Below are 21,602 nucleotides of genomic sequence, written 5' to 3'. Positions count from 1 at the left end.
TGCCTTGCTTAATAAAATATGGAGGTTATCTTCCCAGCAGAAAGGAAGGCATTTTCTCTTGGACTTCTTCAATATGAGCTGGCTCCTCTCCCTCAAGAGATGCAAACAAGAGGAAGCATTTCACCTGAATGAGGTAGTGTGTGGTCAGTGGCTGTGGGGGAGGTAGAAAGGCTTGGCGACCAAGCCAGGATTTACTCATTTATGGAGGAGTGGGAGGTGTGGCTGGGGTGGAGATTGGGTGAAGGTAACTGATTTCTCTCAAGTCATACATTCTATGTTCTTCTGTAAAACCAAATATGGGAAAGCCAACTCTGGAATCAGACTTTGGGATTCACTTCTGAATTCAGTTCATGTTCCTTGTGATACTATGAGCAAAGGGTTTACTCTCTCTGAGCCTTTCCTTCCTTGGTCGTAAAGTAGGAATGGTAAGTTCAGTGCGATCATAGGAGTTAAGACCCAAGCACAATGCCTGGCCCAGAGGCACTGATAATAACAAATGGACCACTCATCTTTTTTAAATAATTAATGCACAGTAATGAAACCTAGCTGTCACCTAGGTCAGGCCAAAGCACTGTAATTTTTCTGTTTTCCTCTAAAGTGGCTAGATATTCCCTTGAGAGATTAATGATTTTACTTACAAAATAGGAAATACGTCTGTTTGGAACTGGCTTGATATATCAAAATTGGCCAAGTACCATAGTGGCTTTAATTTGGGGATTACTGACATCCTGACATTGACAAGTATAGGCTGTCTTCCATGATGGGGAGATTGGGCTCCCATTCTCCACCTGCCCTCCCTTCTCCCACTTCAGAAGTTGTCAAATCTAATCTCTCCAGAAGCTTATTAGCCTATGACTCCTGGATGATCTACAGACCCAGCTAGAATAGCCAGATTATGGCCCTAGTGGAATTCCCCTCTGAGATGTCCATTTGGGCTGTCAGCTACTTAGTCAAGGCAAACATTTGGACTTGGGTGGGCAACCTGCACAGTTTTAAATAAATGGTAATTATCACAAGCCCAAATTGAAATGTAACTCCTCATGTTTACTTGGTCAGCCAGAATTAAGGGGTAACCCCTAGAATTTGCTGGCTGGTACTCACCACTAGGTCTAATTATTGGAGAACTCCATAAAGGTGCTCAACAGATATACGAAGTCTCAATGATGATAAAATTAAAATGATCCCCGAGCTATGGGCCAAAAGTCTTTTGCTAAAATGCATGTGGGGTCCTAGGCAAATAACTAAGAACCATGATAGGGCATGAGAGCTTCACATTTCCTCCTGAGAGTGGAACAAGCTGCTACCTTCTGCTCCTATGTGTCCTGAAATGGGTTGAAGAGAGGAGGTATCACTCATCCTCATGCCCTGATGGTGGGGCTGGGGAGAAAGCCCTCATGATAGACTGTACTAATAGGACCCCAAGTTTTGGCTTGTCCAGGCCTAGATTTGAATCTGGCTACATCTCTTACTGACTGTTTGACTGTAAAGTTGCACTATGGAGAGTGCTTGTCCCACTGGATGTCAAGAAGGTCTTATTAGCAGGAGCTGCTCTTGTTCTGCAAATTCTCTCAGGATGCAAAGGGCAGGACAGGGTTCCCTACCCTCAGACTGTGGAAGGCACAGACTTGGGGCTTGGGGAGTGAGCACAGTGCTCCTGTGGGTAAAATCATGTTTTACCTCCAGTGTTCTTGGTTAGTCGAGAACAATTAGTCTGGCAGTGGGGGTGGGGGCAGAGGGGGACTACCATTTACAACTGAGAGATGAAAGTAATCATCTCCATGAAGTCACACAGAAGGCTCAGGGGCAAGAAAGCATCAGGTCTCATAGTCAGGTGGACTCTGAGACTCAGAACCAGAGAAGACGAAATTATAAGATCAAAATGGACAGTCAACAAATCAAGGATGCCTGACGATGGAGCCTTTCCCATGGTGAGGCTTTGCTGATGGCCTTTAGGTGGCATCCACATGGGATCAGGTAGCAAGGATCCTCCCATACCAACACACTATCCATGGAAACCACAATTGCTGTGGGGCTGGACAGATTACAAGGACAGAGAGGTTGTAGAAGCTGCCCTTGCCATGGCTCCCGACAACCTTCAAAAAAACAAAACTTAAAGGCTCAGGCCCAGAGTCCAGAGTTTGCCAGAAGGTGGTGATAAATGAATCAATCAATCGATTAGAACTGTGGAGGACCAGGTCCCAGTGTGGGTCTCTAGCACAGCACGCGGGTGAGGGCATCCAGGTTGTCTGACACAGCAGGACCTTCTCAGGCAGAGGAGGGGGGTGGAGGGAGACTGTCTACAGATGTCCTTGGCATACGTGCAGCTTTATATCACAACCCTGCCTTCCCCATAGCCCCTCCTGCCTGCTCCTGGCTTTCCAATGTATGCCACAGTTCTCCATACAAATACCCAATCAGTGTGTGCCCACACCATCTGGCAACGGTCTCTGTTGATTGCACTACCCTGCATGTCTGAGGGCAGGAAGGCAGGACCTGGTCTTACACACTGTGACAGTGGTCTGGACTTTCTAGACCAAGTGAGCACACTGCAGGTGCCTGAATTTACTCAACCACTAGACCAAACTGGCTTATAAAGTAGGCTATGTTGGTATAAGGGTTACAACCTAGACTAAATAGACATGACGGCACATAACCTAGACTTAGCTGGCTTTATGGTATAGTCTTTGTGAGTTTGATTAGTGTGGGTCAGTGCTCCCAGCCTGCCCTGCCTAGGAAAATGCACAAGAAGTTTTCTAGATTCTCCAGCTTGAACCCAGACTCCTGGACCCCCTCCTGAGTGTCCCAGTGAAGGGTCAGCAGGAGAGAGCAGAAACATACAGCTGGGAGGCAGACCAGGGCGATGGTATGGAGAAGGTGCTTTGCTCTCCTCCCTGATGATGGAGGTTTGCTCATGGCATTCAAGGCCTATCATGAACCTGAGCAAAGAAATGACAGCCCTAGGCCCTTGGGCTCAAGGGGTCCTGGTAGGGACAACTGCCCTCTGTAACCAGGAACCTCAGAGGCCAAGGCACGAAGACCCTCTGCCTCCTCCGTGAGCCCACAAGGAGCCAGTTTTTCTCCCCATCCATCCTGCCATCCAGCAAGCCCACCCACTCACTTACCCACACCCTCCGTTACCTGTGTCCCCTTTGCTGCCTTTCAGGCCTGCAGCTCCTGGACTCCCGGGGCTCCCTGGAAGTCCTGGACAACAGACACCACAGATGGCATAAGGGCTGGACTAGACAGGTCTTCACACATCACTCCCACGCCACCACAGGACCCAGGACCTCACCTGTTAGCCCAGGGGAGCCAACACTGCCAGGCTCACCCTTGGCACCTGGGCGTCCCACTGTACCAGGAGGGCCTGGAACACCCTGCACTCCAGGTTGTCCTGCAAGGTAAGTAGTGACTGCCAGACTGTGGTGGTTGGCAGAGAGCCTGGCTGCCCAACTCCCAGTGCTTCTGTCCTCAGCAGTGAGACGTGTACCTCTTAACACCATACGGTCCCCTTGGCAGCTTTAACACTTCTCTTTAGAAGCCATGAGCTAGCCCTCTTAGTAGGAGGAAAATTGTTCTCAGCAACTTACTAATCTTTTCCATCTGCAGGGTCTGGGACTTGTGGACTTACTAGGAGCTCTGGGTGTGACTGTCCAATCCCCTGGGTGGCAAAGTGGGGTGAAGTCTAGAGAGAAACATCAGTGAGGCCTGCCCCCCGCTGGCTGCCCTGTTCCTCTTAGCTGGGGCCAGGTTTTTAAGAAACCCACGTGCTCTGGGTGAATACTACAATGAAGCAAAAGATGGTGGAGTCAGGTCCCCAACTTCACTCTGCCAAGGTCAGTGGTAGCTGGGATGAGGCCCAGATTCCTGTAGTTCTTACCTTGATCTCCTTTAGCTCCAGGAAAACCAGCCAAACCTAAGATGAAAAAGAACTTTTAGGAATTTTTTTTCCATTTGACTCAGCCTGCCAGAAAAAAATGAAAATGCCTAGAGGTCAGTGGATGTGACCATGTGCCCTCTTACCTGGTGGGCCTGGCTTCCCAGAGTCACCTTTACTCCCCTGGGCTCCAGGAGGCCCCACGACCCCTGCGTCTCCTTTCATGCCCCTGTCCCCTTTGCCTCCTGAAAAACCAAAAAGTCTCGGTCAGGTGTGAAAGGAGCTCCAATCAGGCCACCCTCTCCCCATCTGACACTTTCCTCCATTCCACTGAAATTCCAAACCCTAAACATCTTGTCCTCCTGCTTGGTGCCCACGAGTGGAAGATATGACTGCTGCCCTCAAGGAGTTCGCCACTTTGCCTCAGAGACAAGACAGAAACTCATGAAAAGTTGGTGAGGTGACCTGATATGGCTGACAGTCAACAGAAGGCCCTGGTCCGCTTGGGAGGGACGGTAGCCCAGGCTCAGCCGGCACTGTCTGGCTTCTTTTAGTATCTGCATTTTGGCAATTGTTTGAATTCACTTCAAAAATGGAAGCCTGAGTATTCCAAAAAGCAGATTCCAAATGCTGAGAATAGCAACTTTAAGGCATCAATAGGGAGAAAAACATTGCAACAGCTCATGTTCCTGCCAGCGCTGCAGACATGGGCTTTCCTGGTACCCAAGATTTCAAACTTTCCACTTATCATCAGAATTCAGGGCTCATACTAGCCTGTCCCCTTCTGAGTCCTCTGTCTCTCGCTCCTCTCTTGCTGGTGCCTGGTGCATATCAATTGACAGAGGCTCCTCACTGTGGTAGGGCTCTGTGACTTCTTTGGTTGTGGGGTGGACTGCCTGGACCTTGCCAGCCATGCAATGTAGGGTACCAATAGGCTGCCAAAGTCCCACCATCATCTGAGTGTCTGTGCTTAACTCCATTCCGCTGGGGGTGGGGAGAGTGGGGAGAAGGTCTAAAGAGGAATAAATATCTCACCACAATGCAACCTTTCAGGCTTTCAAAAAGGCTTATTGGGATGCAATTTTGTTAAAAGGCATTTATTGCTGTATCTATGATTTTGATAATTCTGAACCTGGAGAGGACTCAGGCATGACACCAGCCTTCTCCAGTGACTTAGAAAAGGGGACAGAGAGATCTGAAGAGGATAGGAAGAAGGGAGAGTCCTGGGTCTTGGCATTGCGTGATGTGAATTCACAAGGTGTCAGGCTCATGAATCAGACCTCTTGAGATGGCTGAATACTTGAAGAGTAGTTGGTCCATGAGGAAGACAAAGCAATCTTAAGGAACTTGGTTATGGCTAAGTTGTCCTATAACAGCTAGAGGTGCAAAAAAGCAGAGAAGGCTGTTCTTGGCTGTTCCAAGGGTCCACTCTGGAGAAGGGGCCAACAGCACCTGCTAGAAGGCACTGAGAACTGTTTTCCTGGAGGAATCTGTCGGTGCCTTCTTTGCTGTGGGCCATGACCATCAAGTGACAGCGTTACTGGGCTATAGAAGGTTTCTTCAGAATGGTCTGGACCTACATCTGCATTGCTATAACTTCCAGTCCCCAGCAAAGGGAATGGCTTTGGGAAGAGGGCAGTGTCACATCAGTCAGAGGACCATACTCTGGCTCTGGCCAAGGAAGCACAGCTGACTTCAGAACTTTCCAACTGTAGCTAAGTAACAGAGTGAGGAAAATAGGCTTGTCCCCTCGGACTTCACATTGGTGGCTTATCTATCTACTAGTGGGAAGAGAATAGGTAAAATCTCAGCACTGCTGGGGTCAGGTCTTCCTCGGTTTGCACAGCCCAGACACCAGCAGTGGATTGAGCAAGCCGTGGGTAAGAGAGATCTCATGATCTTGGGAGAGGAAATTTGGGAAGAGGAGGGGTGGGCTGGAGCCCTGATTTCTGAAGAACTGAAACTGCTGCCTTTTCCCTCGCTGATCACAGCGTTTCCAGGCCTGAGTCTGGGTGTGGATTCTATGTTCGCCTTTGTGACCTTATGGGTGGGAAGCAGCATGACTCAGACTCAGTGGGCCAAGACCTGGCTGTGGCCCCTTCTCTGGGGCTGGTGGGACCACCTGGAGAAAGTCTGGGTCTCCCTTTGCCATCAATGGAGAGAACTGTGTTGTTTCAGCTTTGGAAGTATCCTCAGAGGTCGACCACCAACCATCTGCCTGGTGCCAGTATCCCCCATCAGCCCAGGTAGGAGAATTCTGCAGCCCCTCATCCCCTCACAGCAGTCGGCTTTCCGCTGAGACCCACACCCACCCATTTCATCGTGGGTCAGCCCCAAGTTCGGAATCATTCTTCCTCCCTTGCCTTAGCACAATTGGTTCTCCTAAAACCTTAGTCCATTGGTCCTTATTCTTCTTCTGGGCACCACTCTGGGAAAGACCATTTTCTTTCCCACAAATGCCCTTTGAATATTTGAGGATGGATGACACATCCCTGCTAAGGGCTGTCTTCTTGCGAGCAAGCCTTCCCAGTTTTTGGCAAGGAATTCCCATGTGCCAGGTACAGTGGCACACATCTTATAAGTCTTATATTCCTGCAGTAATTCATCCTCATGAAAGGTTGGTATTATTGTTAGCCCCCTTTCCTAGGTAAGTAAATTGAGGCTAAGAGAGGTTAAGTCATTTGCCCAAGGTGACACAGTCAGCGAGCCATATCAGAACCCAGGTCTGCCTGATCTTGAAACTGAAGTCCTTCCCTTTCTACCTTACAGGATAACTACTGCTACTACTGCTAGTTATCATGTACTTGGTGACTATCATGTGGCAGACAGCTTGAAAAATGGTCTCTCCTTTATTACAGTCTTATAAGATATGTCTACTTTAATTATCATTTTCATTTAATTACCATTCTTTTCTAAAATGAGAAAATTAAAGCTCAAAAGGGTGAAGTATTATGCTAGTCACATGGGGAACAGGTCCAGAGCAGGGATGGGAACCAAGCCCGCCTGGCTCTAGAATCCTCATTCTCTGCCATTCACCGCAGAGCCTCTCCGATGGCTGCAGGAGGCTGAGAGGCAGAGAGCATGGCATGCCCAGTCAGGTCCAGAGCACCTAGGCCAGTGTTTCTCCCCATGTAGTGCCTAGACCTTTGAGGTTAGAACCATCCAGGGCATTTGAAACGGACCCTAGAGCCCTCCCTGCATTTTCAGCAAGCACCCAAATAGCTCTTATACATGGACCATGGCTTGAGGAACAGTGTTCTAGAGATAGCACCCACGATCAATGGGGGATTCTGGCTGCCTGGGGTCTCACTCCCGGAATCAACCCCCTTGCACTTGACACCAGTCAGTCTGCCCTACTTTCCTAAGGCTCAGTGTAGACCCCTCTTCATCCCTTCAGCTTCCTCTCTGAGCTCCTAGCACTGCCTGTGCCCCAGCTTGCCATAGTTATGCCTGGAATGACATTGTTCTCCCTCTCACATTGCATCTCTTTGCTCACCTGGAAAGAAGAGACCATGTGTGATGCACCAGAGATTCCCATTGACAGAGCCTAGCCCTGCCTGCAATGGGCGCTGAATAGACCCAGTGGCACAGAGGTCAGGCCCCAGCTCCTTCAGTCCTCCTGACGAGCACTGACACCCCCAGTTCGGCCCTCACCTGGGAGGCCCAGGTCTCCTTTGTCTCCCTTGGCTCCAGTTTCCCCTTTCAGGCCAATGGGACCCCCATCGCCTTTGCTGCCCTTCTCTCCTTGGGGTCCTGGGGCGCCTGCAAAGAGAATGGCTGGTGAGGTGGGCTTTCACCATCCTTTTGGGGACAGGCTACGAGAGGCAAAGTGGCAGGAAGCATCTAGGGGAGAAGGGAATGGGACTCCCAGAGGAAATCTGGGGATGTGCTAGCTCATTTCTTGAGTGGTCTTGATGAGGTGACAGGAATCAAGAGAAGAGGACTGTGGGGAGGGCAGTAACTGTCTGGGATGGGGTGGGGCTGTGGAGAGAGGATACGGGGGGCAACTGCCTTGGTGCCTCAGGCAGTGCATCATGGGTCCCTGGCAGAGCAAGCACAAGTTACCAATGGCTCCTTGCTTCCCTGGAGCACCCTGGGGTCCTTGGAGGCCTGTGAAGAAGGAAAAAAGAGCTCAGTTGCTGTGGCCTGAGAATGTCTAGAATGTCTTCAATTAGCTGACATTCCAGACCCCCTCAGTTGGGTAAGGTGTCCAGGAGGAGATCTCAGTACACACACACACACACACACACACACACACACACACACACACACACACAGGATTGCACAAACACAAACAGCAGAGTCCCTGGCAGTTCCAATCAGTGTTTGCTTTTGCTGTGGTTTGAAAGTTCATGTGCTGGAAGCCTGGTCCTCAATGCAGCAGGTCCCAGTAAGGAGGTGTTTGGGTCACAGAGGCAGATCGCTTATGAAAAGATTAATCCCATCTGGCAAGAGGCAGTGAGTTCTTGGTCTTGTGGGACTAGATTAGTTACCAAGAGAGCTAGTTCCATTTGTCCACTGTGTTTTGACTCAGCACAAGGCCCTCACCAGAAGCTGTCAGAGGGAACAGCCCAATCTCCAACTTCCCAGCCTGCAGAATCATGAACTAAGTAAACCTCTATTCTGTGTAAATTACCCACGCTCAGGTATTTTGTAATAGCGACACAAAACAGGATAAGACAGCTCTCTTCCCAAAGGTCCAGAACAGCACCTAGGAATGTATCTTGCATGGCAGTGCGGGAAAGGCTTTAGAGTCAGGCAAATGTGTTTGAATTGTAGCTCTCTCACTCCAAAGGCTGGATGACTTTGGAAAAGCCACTGAAATATTCTGCACCTCAATTTTCTCATAGATAAAATGGGGCTGGTAATGACTACCTGGTCCTCAGCAGATGCATAATTAGTGCTCTAAGACAAAAATGGAATTGAGAAGTGGTGATTTCCACCCACATGGCCCAGGTATCCAAGGCCACCATGTGGAGTACAGACTGGAGGTCCTGGGTGTTCCTGGGGTGGGGGGGGAAGGGCGGGGCAGGGAGAGATCTGCTGGGGAGAGGAACAGTAAAAGTATGAGGGGAAACTGAGGAATCCAGGACGCAAAGTATAAAAGGATGGGAAGGAGAGGAACGAGAGGGGGGGTGTATACGGAGAGGCTCTAAGTGAGCTGCTGAATTACACAAGCTTTTCCCGAGGATGCCAGTGGGGCCCAAGCAGAAGGCACAGATGGGCTCTGGGCTCCACACTCTTATGGAGCCACTGTAGCCTGCTTTGTGGATCTGTTTCATGTTTGTGGGTTCGAGAGGATTTGGGTGGAAGAAGGGGTTGCCTGCTTTTAGTGCTACTGATTGCACAGTCCCGCTCTGAGCCCTTTGTCAGGGCTGTGTGGTGTGCCTGCCTGTCAGAGTCCCAAAGAGAAGGGGAGGCTCCACTCTATTCCTACTTGAAGGAAATGACTGAGCTCTCCAGGCTTCAGACTTGTCCCTTCAAGCCAGCCAGTGGCTCCACTCTGGTGAGTTCCAGGCACCCAGCCCAAGTCTCTCTCTCTTGGAGGAAAGAGGAGGGAGGAAGACCCACTTCCCTCTGAGTGAGCCTGCTCTGCTTAAGCCCCCACAGGCTGGGTGTGAGTGTCTATGTGCATGGGGGTGTGAATGTATTCGAATGTGTGTGGGCATATGCATATGTGCACAAGTGTGCTTGTACTTGTGCAAGTGTGAGCGAAAATGCAAATATGTGCATAGATGTGTGCTCAGACATGGGCGTGCATGAGTATATGTGTGTATGTGAGTGCTTGTGTGTGTATGAGCGTGATTATGTTTGTGCGTGAGTGTGAGAATGTGAGTATGTGCACAGATGTGGCCTCAGACATGAGTGTGAGTGTGAGGTATGAATGTATGTGTGCACCCCTGACTGCACCATAAACTTTCCCTCCTTCTTACAGCCCGCCTATCCTCCCTGCTTAAACCCTCCTCAGAAAACCCCCTGCTGGACACAGATCAATAGGCTCTTTGGGATCCCTTCTATTAAATTACTTCCCAAAATCAGTTTCGGGAAGATTCTCCCTCCTAACAAGTTTCTTGTAACTGGTGGTGTTTTCTTTCTGCCTCAGTGGCCTGGAGGCTCAGAGACTGGGTTTGTTTACTCCCACTCCCTCATAAATCCTGTCATCTGCGCTTTGTCTAGTAAAGGTCTTAATGTCTTTGCATCTTCACGTCCCAGCAGCCTCAACCCCTCTGGGAATTTGCAAGTCGGAGGGATTAAATGAAGGGTGGATGGGAGCAGAGTGAAATGGAAGACCAATGTTTGGGTTTGTCCCTGGGGAGGAACAGCTCTGGGTCCCTCACTCTTTGACTGGGCCCTGTGAGTCCATTTATATTAATATATCCATGAAGTTACCACATGGGAACCATCATGGAAAACACAAAAGGCATTAATAAGACGGTTGGGCAGAATTAGGCAACAGTCTAAAAGAAACGGAAACTAATACTTTTAGTATTAGCAACAATCACAGGCTCTGGGTCATTGTCTCTAATACCCCCAGCAGCCCTCTGCAGCCCTCTCATCCTGAATCACAGAAAAAGAAACTGAGGCTTAGTTTCTTTGGGAACACCAGGGAATGTTCCCAATGGGCGCAGAGCTAGTCCGACGTGGAGGCGCAAGTGCCTGACATCAGAGTCGCTGCTGGACCAAGGAGCCCGACTTTCCCCAGTGGCACTGGCAGACTTACATTCTCACACAGAAGAACAGGTAGGAGTCATACCTGCCAGCCCCACCCAGGCTGAAGGCCATCTAGCTGGACCTGCCCCTGAGGGCTGCTGCCCAACTCTACCCTCGCCACCAGAAAGGTTGCTTCCCAGCCTCTCAGCCCCTCTGGGGTCTCCCACCAGGCAGGCCCCCATTCCCGCACAGACTCCTCAGGGGTCCACACTCTGGAGGGAGGCTGCGTCTGCAGCCTGCAGCAGTCACTCTGAGAAACCTGCTGTATATTCCTGGGCACACACGCAGTGCCTACTCACCGGCCTCTCCCTTGACTCCTGGTGGCCCTTGGGGTCCCGGGGGGCCTGAAAGGGAAAGGGAATTCAGAGTGAAGCCAACGAAGGAGGAGGAAAACAATTAAGGGTCAGGAGCCAAAGCCTAGTACCCGTTGCTCCATTGTGTCCTGCAGCCCCCTTGGCTCCCTTCTCAGCAGGTGGCCCCGGCAGGCCGGGGGTACCAGGCATGCCCATGTCCCCCTTGAGACCTTGAAGACCTGAGGAAGAGAAACAGAGACACCAGTGAATCAGCCAACAGGGTGAGGCAACAATGCAATGCAATCACTCACATGGTGATTCATTCAACAAACGTTCACTGAGCATGGGGATGAGCCACGTGTGTGGAAAGAAGGAAAGAAGATGGAGCTCCTCTTCCAGGAAGCCCATGGCCTTCAAAGCAAAAGAGAGACACTGAGTCAGACAGACCTGGGTGCAGTGTTAGCACTGCCCCTGTAGCTGGGTGACCTTGTGCAAGTTACATCATCATTTTGAGCCTCAGCTCCCTCATCAGTAAGATGGGGTTAGTGCACTAGTTACACAGGGATGTCCCGAGGTTACCACGTGGGAACCATCATGGAAAACACACAAGGCAAGCTCTGGATAAATGGAGCCTATAATTTCTACGACTCACATGATTCTCTACCATTTCCAAGGACCACTTTGGAGACGGAGTTTCACTGGAATCTCACAACTAGAGTGGGGATACAGGGCTCCTCATCCCCATCACTGAGGAGGGCAGTGATGTTCTGAGATGCCTAGGCCTTGCCTGAGGTCTCACATTTAGAGTGTGGCCACAGGTTCCAGGTCTCCCAAGGGCAAAGCCTGTACCCTTGCCAAGGCACTGTGGCGGTGAAGCCTGTGATGTGCTTTCTATTTCATAGTAGAATCCCAGTCCAACGTGTGGGATCCACATGTCCCATCATTTTACATATGCAAGACTGGAAGGATGAAGTTCCAGCTGGGGACTAGAATCTCTCACTTAGGCATGGAGTCCCTTTCAGATGAGTCTCTGGAAAGAGAATGTTTCAGGGTTTGACATCAGCTTCCACTGATAAATGGTGTGACCTGGATAGGGATCTTCACTTTACCTAGCCCTGGTTTCCTGTGCTGCACATGAGAAGAGCACATCCACCCCACAGGGTCTTAGGGAGGACTACAGAGGCCATGGTGCACAGAAGAAACCCAGTGAAAGGGGCTCTTACTATACTGTTGGCCAAAGGGAAGGGACAACAACCTCAGAGACCCCATGATGCTGGAGAGAAGCCCCCTCCCCTGCAGAGCTATCCCTCCTCCTGGACGATCAAAGCTGGAGATTTCTGTACCTGGCACTTCTAGGGGAAAGTGCCCCACTACTCCCAGGCTAGAAGGGGCTTTTCAGGGTAAGCCCCTAGGATCCTGTGCCCATTAGTGCCAGAATCGCTGCCACCCCTTCTCAGGCAGAGCAGTGCAACTGTTCTGACTCCACTGTCTTGGCCTGGTCCACTGGGGCAGGGATAGGGATAGGGTTCAGGCTCAGGACCCTAATTCAGCTTCTCCAAACCTGCCTGCATCATCTTGAGCAAGTCGATGTGCCTCCGAGCCTGTTTCCTCATCTGTGAAATGAGGTTAATAGCAACAGCTGCTTGGGGTTAGTCTGAGGAGTCGCCATAGCATAAAGCAGAGTGCCTTGCGCTTAACCAGGGGTGCCCTCAGGGCCTGCCTCATCCTCGCCCCTCCGCAGCCTCATCTCCCCGTACCACTCCCTTGTTCTTGTGCTTCAAACACGCGGACCTTCTTTCTCTGTGGTCTTTGACTCACCAAGCTCCCTCCTGACCCAAGGGCTTTTGCACACATGGCTCCCTCTGTCTTGCCAGCAGGCAGCTCAGGCCAGCTCTCTGCCTTCTTACCCAGGGAACCGCCCCATCGTTTCAGAGCAGTGGCCAGGGATGTGACCACATCAGGCTCCAAATTGGTTGCCTCCTAAACAGGAAGGCCATGAGGGCATGGCCTTGTCTGTCTTCTTCATGTCTGGATCCCCAGTGCCTATGGAGGTTTCTCATCCTTACGGAACATTCAATAAATGCTTCTTGGGAGGAAGGAAAGAAGTCCAGGGTGGATAGGGGAGGGAAACAGAGATGCAGATGGGTTTTGCAATCCCCTTCCCTGAAGCTTGGCTAAGGAGCGGTTCCCCTGACTGTGTTCCAAGCAGCCTGCGTGGGAGATCAGTTCCACAGGCGGGCTGCCTCCAACAAGACCATGACTTCTGGGTTCCACACCCAGCTCTCCTCCCCTGCCCACCTATTTGTCTCCGGGGGCTTTTCAGCAAAGGGGCCTCTGGGGAGCCCTGATCAGGCAAAGTAAGCCATGGGGAAGGGGAGAGAACACAGCCTTCCTGGGTGGGAAAGGGTGATGGGCAGGGAATCTGGAGACGCAGGTGGTCCCTGAGGGGGAGCCGAGACTTCTGTAGCTCCAGGCACTGGAAGAAGTTTCCAGCCTCTGGTTTCTGGGCACAAGAAGAAAGAGCGGGAAGAGAGAGAGAGAGACAGACAGAAGTCAGAGGCAGAGAGAGACTGAGAGGGACATGGAGAGACAGTTGGGGATTTTTTTTATGTACATACATCTATACTCATACAGAGAGAGAAAGAGACATGGAGAGAAAGAGACATGGAGAGAAAGAGTTGGAGATTTTCTGTATGTACATACGTCTATATTCAGAGAGAGACATGGTGAGAGAGAGAGTAGGAGATTTCCTCTATGTACATACAACTATATTCATACAGAGAGAGAGAGACATGGGGAGAGAGAGATCTTCTCTATGTACATACAACTATATTCATACAGAGAGAGCCCAGAGGGAGACCGTGTTCTGTGCTCTGGAATGAAGTGGACAGCACTGTGCCTAGGGTGGATGAGAAGAGGCTTAGCATTGATTCTGTCAGCAAAAGCAATTAAAATTGTTGAAACTGCCCCTCCTTGAAGGAGAGGAGCCACATTCATCAGGCTGAAGGCTCTCCTAGCGTTAGCATTTAGTCTTCTCAAGAACAAACAGAATAACAACTATAATAACAGCAGATAATTGTCATAACAATAATGAAAAGAACAGCATCAAGTACCTGCTCGACACTGGACTAAGAGGTTTGCATTTATTGTTTTATCCTGACACCAATCCTAGGAGGTCCCACCAGTATCCCCATCTTATAGGGGAGGACACAGAACTCAGAAACGTGATTTGCTCAGTGCCACCCAGTTTGCAGGGGCAGATCCAGGGTTTCCGTAGGTCCACAAGTCTCCCAAGTCCCTGATTCCATCACTTTGCAAGGCTGCCTCAAAACCCTCCCTGGCCAATGGTGTGATCTGGGCCATCCTTGAAATATGACGAGACCAAAGGATTCTGTCCCAAGGATGGCGTATATATTTATCCTCAGGAGGAAATTTCAACCACTCGGCTGAAGAGATGGAACAGGGGTGTGAGTGAAGCATGTGTGCAACACAACACACATGTGGGTTGAGGAGGGAAGAAAAGGCAAACAAGCCACAACCTTGTCCTCAGGGAGCACATGCCATTGTCAGACATTTTTTGCATAGCATCCCACTTGAGTGCTACAGCAACTCCATGAGGCAAGTCAGATTATCTCCACTGCTTTCTAGACAGGTGAATGGTTGAGGTTCCAGAAAACTTAAGCAACTGACCCAGAGTCACACAGCCAGTGAGCCCCAGACCCAGGATTAGAACTCAGGCTGGCCTGACCGCACAGCCCGTGCCTCTGTGACACCTGCCTCCCATCATTACTGCCCTGCAGGAGAGAGGATTCAGATGCCGTGGAAATGAGCCCAGCACCTCTGGTGGGAAGTGCTGTGTATGTGGCAGGTAAGAGTCACCTGGAGGGAGTGCTTATGGGAGACCAGGGCAGAAGGCTGCCCTGGCAGCTGGGATGCCACCTGGCCTGGCTTGGGAAGGTGGCTAGATTTGGGTGGGAGGGGTGGGGAGAGGAAGCCACTTCAAATAAGGAGGGGGATGAGAGCCCAGGGGCTGGTAGTCCAATCAAGTTCAGGGAACAGAGAGGAGACCCAGCTCAAGACAAAGGAAGGCTGTGGGGATAGGGGAAGGTACGCTGGGGTCAGATGTCCAGACACAGACTGACACTGGCCAAGGGGCCCTTTTGGGGAGGTTTTGGGGAAAGAGCAGGGTGGGTGTGAGTGGCAATGAACCTACCTGGGGCACCTTGTTCACCTTTGATTCCGAACATCCCTGCAAGGGAAGGAGAGTGAGCTGCAGCTGAGCTGTGTGGCACTCTTGGCTCTAGCCCCAGCAGAGAGTGCCCAGGCTCTGCAGTGGGAGGCTGAGTCCTCCCATGTGAGGCTCCCATCAGACTGCAGGGGTTTGGACAACAGGGGCCAAACACCTGGCTGCTTTTCGGGAAAGAGTCCTTGGAAAGAGCCAGATGCTTTGCTATAACTAGTGGACTGCACTCTGAGACCTGTAGATCCCTGGGAGCCTTGGAGGTGGGGAAAGCAGGTTGCTTCAAACCAGCCTGAGGAGGTAGAACCCCCTGGTGTTGGTCAAAATGAGCTTCTTCGCATTTCAAGGAAGGAAGTGAAACTCCCATGGTGTCTGAGTATCTGAGCCTGGACTCCACCCATCTGCCCACAGCTACTGACCCTCCTCACACCCCTACTCAGCCTTCATCTTTGCTCCCAGGATTTGCCTCCTGGGTCCCGTGCTGGGCGTATCCCTTGGTCACATGACTCAGTCATGGGACCACCCTCCCAAGCCTTAGCTCACACAAGGCCCAGAGCAAGGAACCCCGCTGGGTACGGAGCTGTGTGTCACAGGGTAAACCCTACAACAGTGGGACCACACCTAGCAGCCGCTTTTGCCCAAACTGTCTGAGGGCGAAGCTCTTTCCATTTTGGGGCAGCCTGAGAGAGGAGAGGGTGCAGCTGCAAGGCCCTAAGAGCACCGAGGGAAAGAGCACCCTGGGGTGTTCACCTTTGGCTCAGTTTTCTCCTGCCTGCAACCGTGTGTCCCCCAGCAGGTCTGGCTATTCTCCCTCCAAAGTCCCCACATTGTCTGGACTAGTTTGGTGCCTTCAGTTGCTCTCCTCCCAGCCTCACATCAGGGTAAGTCAGCTGTGGGGGAGTCATCCAGGGAACCGCCCCAGGCTCTGTGTCTTACCTCCCTCTTAGACATTCTGGATCTATCTGGGGACTTTGGGTTCAGACTTGGCATTAAGGTGGTTGCTCTAAGTCCCTGGCTCTTGGAGGTCACACTTTGCTTAGACAGGGCCCTCAGTTTCCTGGTTCCTGATCCCACTGTCTCCCAGACCTCTGTTGAGAAGTCCCAACCCAGAGGGGAGGAGGCCAAACCTGGGTTCTGAGTGAAGTTGTCTACCCGCTGTAGCAAGTGCTTGTGGCTGACACGGACCCAGGTGAGCTGGGCCTGCAGGACTTCCAGCCTTGATGCACGCTGAGCCAGGTGTTCTCCAGGGCGTGTTGACTTCAGCAAGGAGAAGGATGGACTGTCCTCAACAGCCAGAGTGTCATTGGAAAAATACATCTCTAGGACCCAGAGCCGCTCCTGCAGATTCAGAACTAGACCCCACCCCACAGCCTTCTTTTAGGGATTGAGGCATTTAAGCATATCCCTGACATCCTTGTGTCATATGTGCATAACTTCTAGGGGGCCCTGAATTCGTACACACAAAGTCCGTGCGCTGTCAGGACCTAGTGTGAGCCCAGAGCCTTTTCTGCATCTTGACCATGTGTGCTCCACACTCAGGCATGACATGGCACATCTACAAAACACTTCTGCATGGCCTAAAGCTGTGTGTACTGCATCCACTATCAATCTCCAACCTTCAAGCAGTTAAGACCTTCCTGCATGCTCCGGGTGTGGATGCGTGACAACTAACATGCTGGTCTGACCTAAATGTGTGCAAGCTGCATTGGTGTGTGATCTTAATACATACATGACGTGTTTATGACAACTGTGCATTCAGTGTTCTTGAGTAACTTCAGTGTCTGCTCACGGAATTACTTCATGACTTTAACCTTAAGACTGGGAATACTTCAAAAGTCAAATCATGATCAAATGGACACTTGGATCAGCAAAGCCCTTCCCACTCAGAGACTGGGACTCTTTGATGTCAGATGCGTGTGGCATACCCTGTGTGAAATCATTGCGTCTTTCACTGCTTGGACACACACTGGCTCACTAGTGCATTCTCAGGGTCTCTCTCTCCCTCTCTCATGGACACATACACACAACATACACTGCCTCTTCGCTCCTCCCACCACTGTGGCTGCCAGGGGCTGAGACTCTCTCCCAGCAGATGGGAGCAGTGGCCTAAGGCTCTCCACTCACCCTGAGCCCTTCATAAGAGGGGCCCTGCTGGGTCACCCCCTCCCCCACAGGAGGGACAACACATGACCAAGCCTGCCTTACCTTGGACCACCAGCAGCCCGGCACCCACGGTGAGCAGGATGAGGTAGATGACCACCACAGCCAGATAGAAGTTCACCCCATTTCTCCTCTTGGGCTTTGGATCTGAAACACAAGCCAGGCAGAAGGCTGCAGCTGCAGAGAGCACAGCACAGGGAGTCCCCGCCTCCTCCAGGCCCTACTTTATGTGAGCAGGGGGCATCCTGTGAGGTCAGCTGGGAAAGACACCAAAAGCTCCTACCCCCAAATCAGCCCCCTGATCCTCCTTCTTGCCACAAAGCAAAAATTCCCACTGTTGGTCACTCATCTGTGTGGCTGGGCAAAAAAAAATCTGTGCCATATATCATTTGCTGGAAGAGGTGTTAGATCAACTTCGTTCACCATTGAAGCCCCAGCATGGTGCCTGGCCCTGCTGGGTTCTCAATCTGTGTTTGTGGAATGAATTATGAATTGATGTGTTCAAATTCCAAAACTCTGGGAAAAGGAAGGTTGTTCGCATTTAGCAAACAAGTAGTGAGGCTTGGAGAAATTGAATAACTTAGTAGGTTATAAGAAGCAGATCTGGAATTCATGTCTAGGTCTTATTTTTTTTTCTTTAGATTTTTAAATTATAAAAGTAAAACATGGTTGATATATTTTATCAAATAATGTACAGGGCATGACAAGGGTAATAATCATCCCTCAACCCCCAAATGTCCTAACCCAATGAGATACGCTCTATTAGCATTCCAGGGTGTGGTCTTCCTCCATCCCTCCTGCCCAGAAATTCTATAAACCCATATAGTCTGAGACAGACTTTTTTCTTTTAATCTTATCAATGATATCATAGTACACAAAATACCACATATTGCTTTTCACAGTGAAAGATTTTCATGGATATTTTCCTAGTTTTCTTTGCAGAGAAAGATTAGCTGCCCAATATTCCTTAGAGACAAAAGCCACAGTTCAGGCTACCATTTCCCTTTTGATGAGCTATTTTCAGTTTGCGACATTACAAAAGAGGATGTAGTAATTCTTGCCTGGAAGTCCTGACTCTAGTCTCTCATCAGCTGCTACTCTGGCTTGTTTATGGGTATTAAAGGGAGGACCACAGACTGCAGAAGGCCCTGCAGTTTCCTATGCTCACGTTAAATGAGCACCTATTCCATACCAGGTATTTACCAACATCATCTCCAGCCATTGCAGCAATTCTGCAAGGTAGGCATGGTCACACTCCTTTACAGAGGAGAGAGCTGGGGTTAAAAAGTTAAGGCGACAGGTGACACGGTAGGCATGTGAACACAGGTTGGTCTAACTCCAAGGCCTGAGCTTGCCTCACTAGCCTGCACTGACCACTGCCCCTAGGAAAGATCCAGCTGAAATGGACCCTAAGTGCACATCTGAAAGGGAAAGAGATTATAATTAAGCAGCCCTAGGGGATGTGTGCCCAACCATGTTTGCTTTTGTGATAGGGGCAGGTGGGTTTTCAGTTGACTAATGTGACAGATCCACTTAAACCCCAGATCCTCTCCTATCCCCTGCAGCTCCTGTGTTTACCCTGCTGATGCTCCTTTCAATCCCTGCACAGCAGGGACCCCTGCTTGAGAATTACCCAGATGAACAGAGAGAAATGGTTTTGTTGGTAGGTTGCTTGTTTAGCTAGTGGTACTTGATTATACTCAGTTTAGCATGGAGTGCCCCTTCTCCTCCATACCCCACCCCACAAAATTCAGGCTCACATAGCAGCTTGAGTGAGCCTCACAACCCACAACCTGGCCAAGTCACTTCCTGCTGTCAGCCCTTCAGTGATGGCTCACTGCTCCCAACCTGGCACCTGAAGCCCCTCTGGCCAGCTCTCCTGTGGCTGAGTTTCCATGTCACACCTCCACAAGGATCCTGACCAATGGCTAGGCCAGATGACAAATGGTTGCATCCTTCTGACTTGGAGCGATGCATGTTCTCTGAATATTGGCTCTCTTCCTTCCCTTTCATAAGACTAATTTCTGCTCACCCTTGGAAGTTCAGTAGAGCCCTTCCTGCTTCAGGATACCTTCTCTGGCTCCTCTGGGCTGGGTGGAACCTGCCCTCCCCTGGCTCTCCCACATCACTCTGTTTCTCTCTGCCAGAGCACTGATCACCCTGGATTGTGTCTGTTTATGTCTCTGTCTCTCTAAAATGGCCTGGAACCTTTTTGAGCTGTATTCCAGCACCAACATGGTATCTGGCACACAGTATGCTGTGAAGACGATGACTGAATACACGAATGAATGAGTGGCTGCAGAAGTTTCGGTGCTGAGCATGTGCAGAGTTTGGAGTGTTGAAAGGACCTCAAGAATCCAACTCAGGGCTTCAGGTATTCATGCAACCATCATGATGAAGATGGGTGTCACACAAGGGGAGCCTCACATTTAACACAAAGTGGTGGATGGCAAATTGGTAAATACAGTGTCATGGACAGCACTGTTTTGGGACAGCACTACATTTTATAAAACATAACATCATGGGAATGGAAAGGCGAACTGTGCTTCAGAGACACAGGTATTACAGAGGTCGGAGGTGGGAGCAAGCATGGAAAATACAGATATTTTAAAACCATGTGGTCAGAGCATGGTGGAAGGCATGAGAGTAAGGATACAATGAGAAAAAAATGAGTTACGGTAATACCGTGAGAATAGTTCATGGATAGCCATCCAGGCCCAGAATGCTGTTTAAATTCAGAGCTACCACCTGGCATAGAGGCAAAGTATCTTAGAAACTGGGAACATGAAGCCTGTAGGCCTATCTAACCCACTCTGCACAAATGGAGGGTCTGATGAAGTCTTTAGCCTCTACACTGTTCATTTCATATCTTAGACAGTAGAAGAAACTATAAAGAAAACATCTATTCTGGGTCAGGTTTGACCAAAGAGGAAGAACTGCTTGACATGAGAGGGTAAAAACAGCCTCTAGTAAATAAGAATGGGCTTCCCTGGAGTAAACCATGGTGAATAGTGGCAAGGATTTTAGGAAAGCAGGTTTCAAAAATTTGACAGCTCTATTGTCTGGCTCACAATGAAAACATGGTTCCAGAGGGAAATAAAAATAATGTTTCAAGTCTGTAAAAGATCCCAATGAAGAAAAACAACCTGCACACAAATTCTAGTCTTTCCAGGTCTGCCACCTCCTGGGGTAGCAGAAAGTGCTGGTAGGGTGTCCTCCCATGCTATAACACTAGTGGACATCGAGCAGGAGTCCCCACCTTACCCTAGCACTGGGCTGCCTGGTGAGCAGACCCAGAGAAGTGATGTCTTCCCTGTGGGCCTGATGTATCTCACTTCCTACCTGGTAGCACCAGGCAGTACTGGAAAGTGCCTTTTCCCCCTGCAGGCGGGACCAGCAGGGGACCAGCAAGAACATTAATGGCACCAGGTAAACAAAATGGACCAGAAAAACATTGACAAGGCTCTGAAAACTAAATAGTCATTGTACTACAGCCCACAAAAGTAGACCAGTATTTACATAATAAACCTCAACTGTATGACTTTGTGACTGTCTACTAAAACATAAGTTTTAAATAGGACCCAGAATCTCCTACCATACTATACAAAACATGCATTATACAATGGAAAATTACCTGTCATACCGAGAACAGAGAAAATCACTACTCAGATGAGAGGTGACAATCAAGAGATGCCAGCATTGGGATGACACCGATGTTTAAACTATTCCACAAGAATTTTAAAGCCACTGTAATAAAAATGCCTTTATAAGCAATTACAAATACTCTTCAAACAGATGTTTTAAAAGCTCACCAGAAAGTATAACATATAAAAAATAACCAAATGGAAACTATAGAACTAAAAATGACCAATTAAAGAAGAAAGACTCAGGAGATGGGCTGAATAGTGTAATGCATGTGACAGAGGAAAGAATCAGGTAACTCAATAATATAACAATAGAAATTACTCATCTGAAAAACAGAGAAAATCAGCCGAGGAAAAAACAAAACGAAAACAAACATGAACAGAGCCTCAGAGACCTGTGGGCCAGCAACGAAACACCTAGCATTCATATCATTGAAGTACTAGAAAAAGTGTGAGGCTTAAAAAATATGAAAAGAAATAATGGCTAAAAATTTCCCAAATTTTGTGGAAGATATAAACCTACAGATCAAAGGAACTGTAAAAATCCCAAACACGGTAAACTCAAATAAATTCATATCAAGACACATCATAATTTAAAAATTGAAAACATAAAAAGGCATAGAAAATTAAACATCTAAAGAAAAAGAAAAAAATCGCACATTACTTACAAAGGAATAGCA

General features: G+C 49.5%; 1 protein-coding gene across 2 annotated transcripts in view; it reads right to left on the bottom strand.

Annotated features, from left to right (window-relative positions):
* The window catches only part of MARCO (macrophage receptor with collagenous structure), a 41,492-nt gene that overhangs the window by 9,250 nt on the left and 10,640 nt on the right, over positions 1–21,602 (bottom strand). The window contains exons 2-12 of one of the 2 annotated variants that reach the window (XM_017500237.2): positions 17,324–17,425; positions 16,246–16,470; positions 15,092–15,127; positions 11,010–11,117; positions 10,885–10,929; positions 7,940–7,984; positions 7,529–7,636; positions 4,021–4,119; positions 3,878–3,913; positions 3,293–3,391; positions 3,139–3,201 (exon numbers count right to left, since the gene is read on the bottom strand). In XM_017500237.2, coding sequence (XP_017355726.1) covers positions 3,139–3,201; positions 3,293–3,391; positions 3,878–3,913; positions 4,021–4,119; positions 7,529–7,636; positions 7,940–7,984; positions 10,885–10,929; positions 11,010–11,117; positions 15,092–15,127; positions 16,246–16,470; positions 17,324–17,425 — 966 coding nt within the window. The remainder of the gene's footprint in view (positions 1–3,138; positions 3,202–3,292; positions 3,392–3,877; positions 3,914–4,020; positions 4,120–7,528; positions 7,637–7,939; positions 7,985–10,884; positions 10,930–11,009; positions 11,118–15,091; positions 15,128–16,245; positions 16,471–17,323; positions 17,426–21,602) is intronic. The other variant, XM_017500238.2, reaches the window with a different exon arrangement.

The sequence above is a fragment of the Cebus imitator genome, unplaced genomic scaffold (genome assembly GCF_001604975.1).
Source record: "Cebus imitator isolate Cc_AM_T3 unplaced genomic scaffold, Cebus_imitator-1.0 Scaffold264, whole genome shotgun sequence".
NCBI classification, from domain to species: Eukaryota; Metazoa; Chordata; class Mammalia; order Primates; family Cebidae; genus Cebus; species Cebus imitator.
This window is presented reverse-complemented; position numbering and strand designations above follow the sequence as displayed.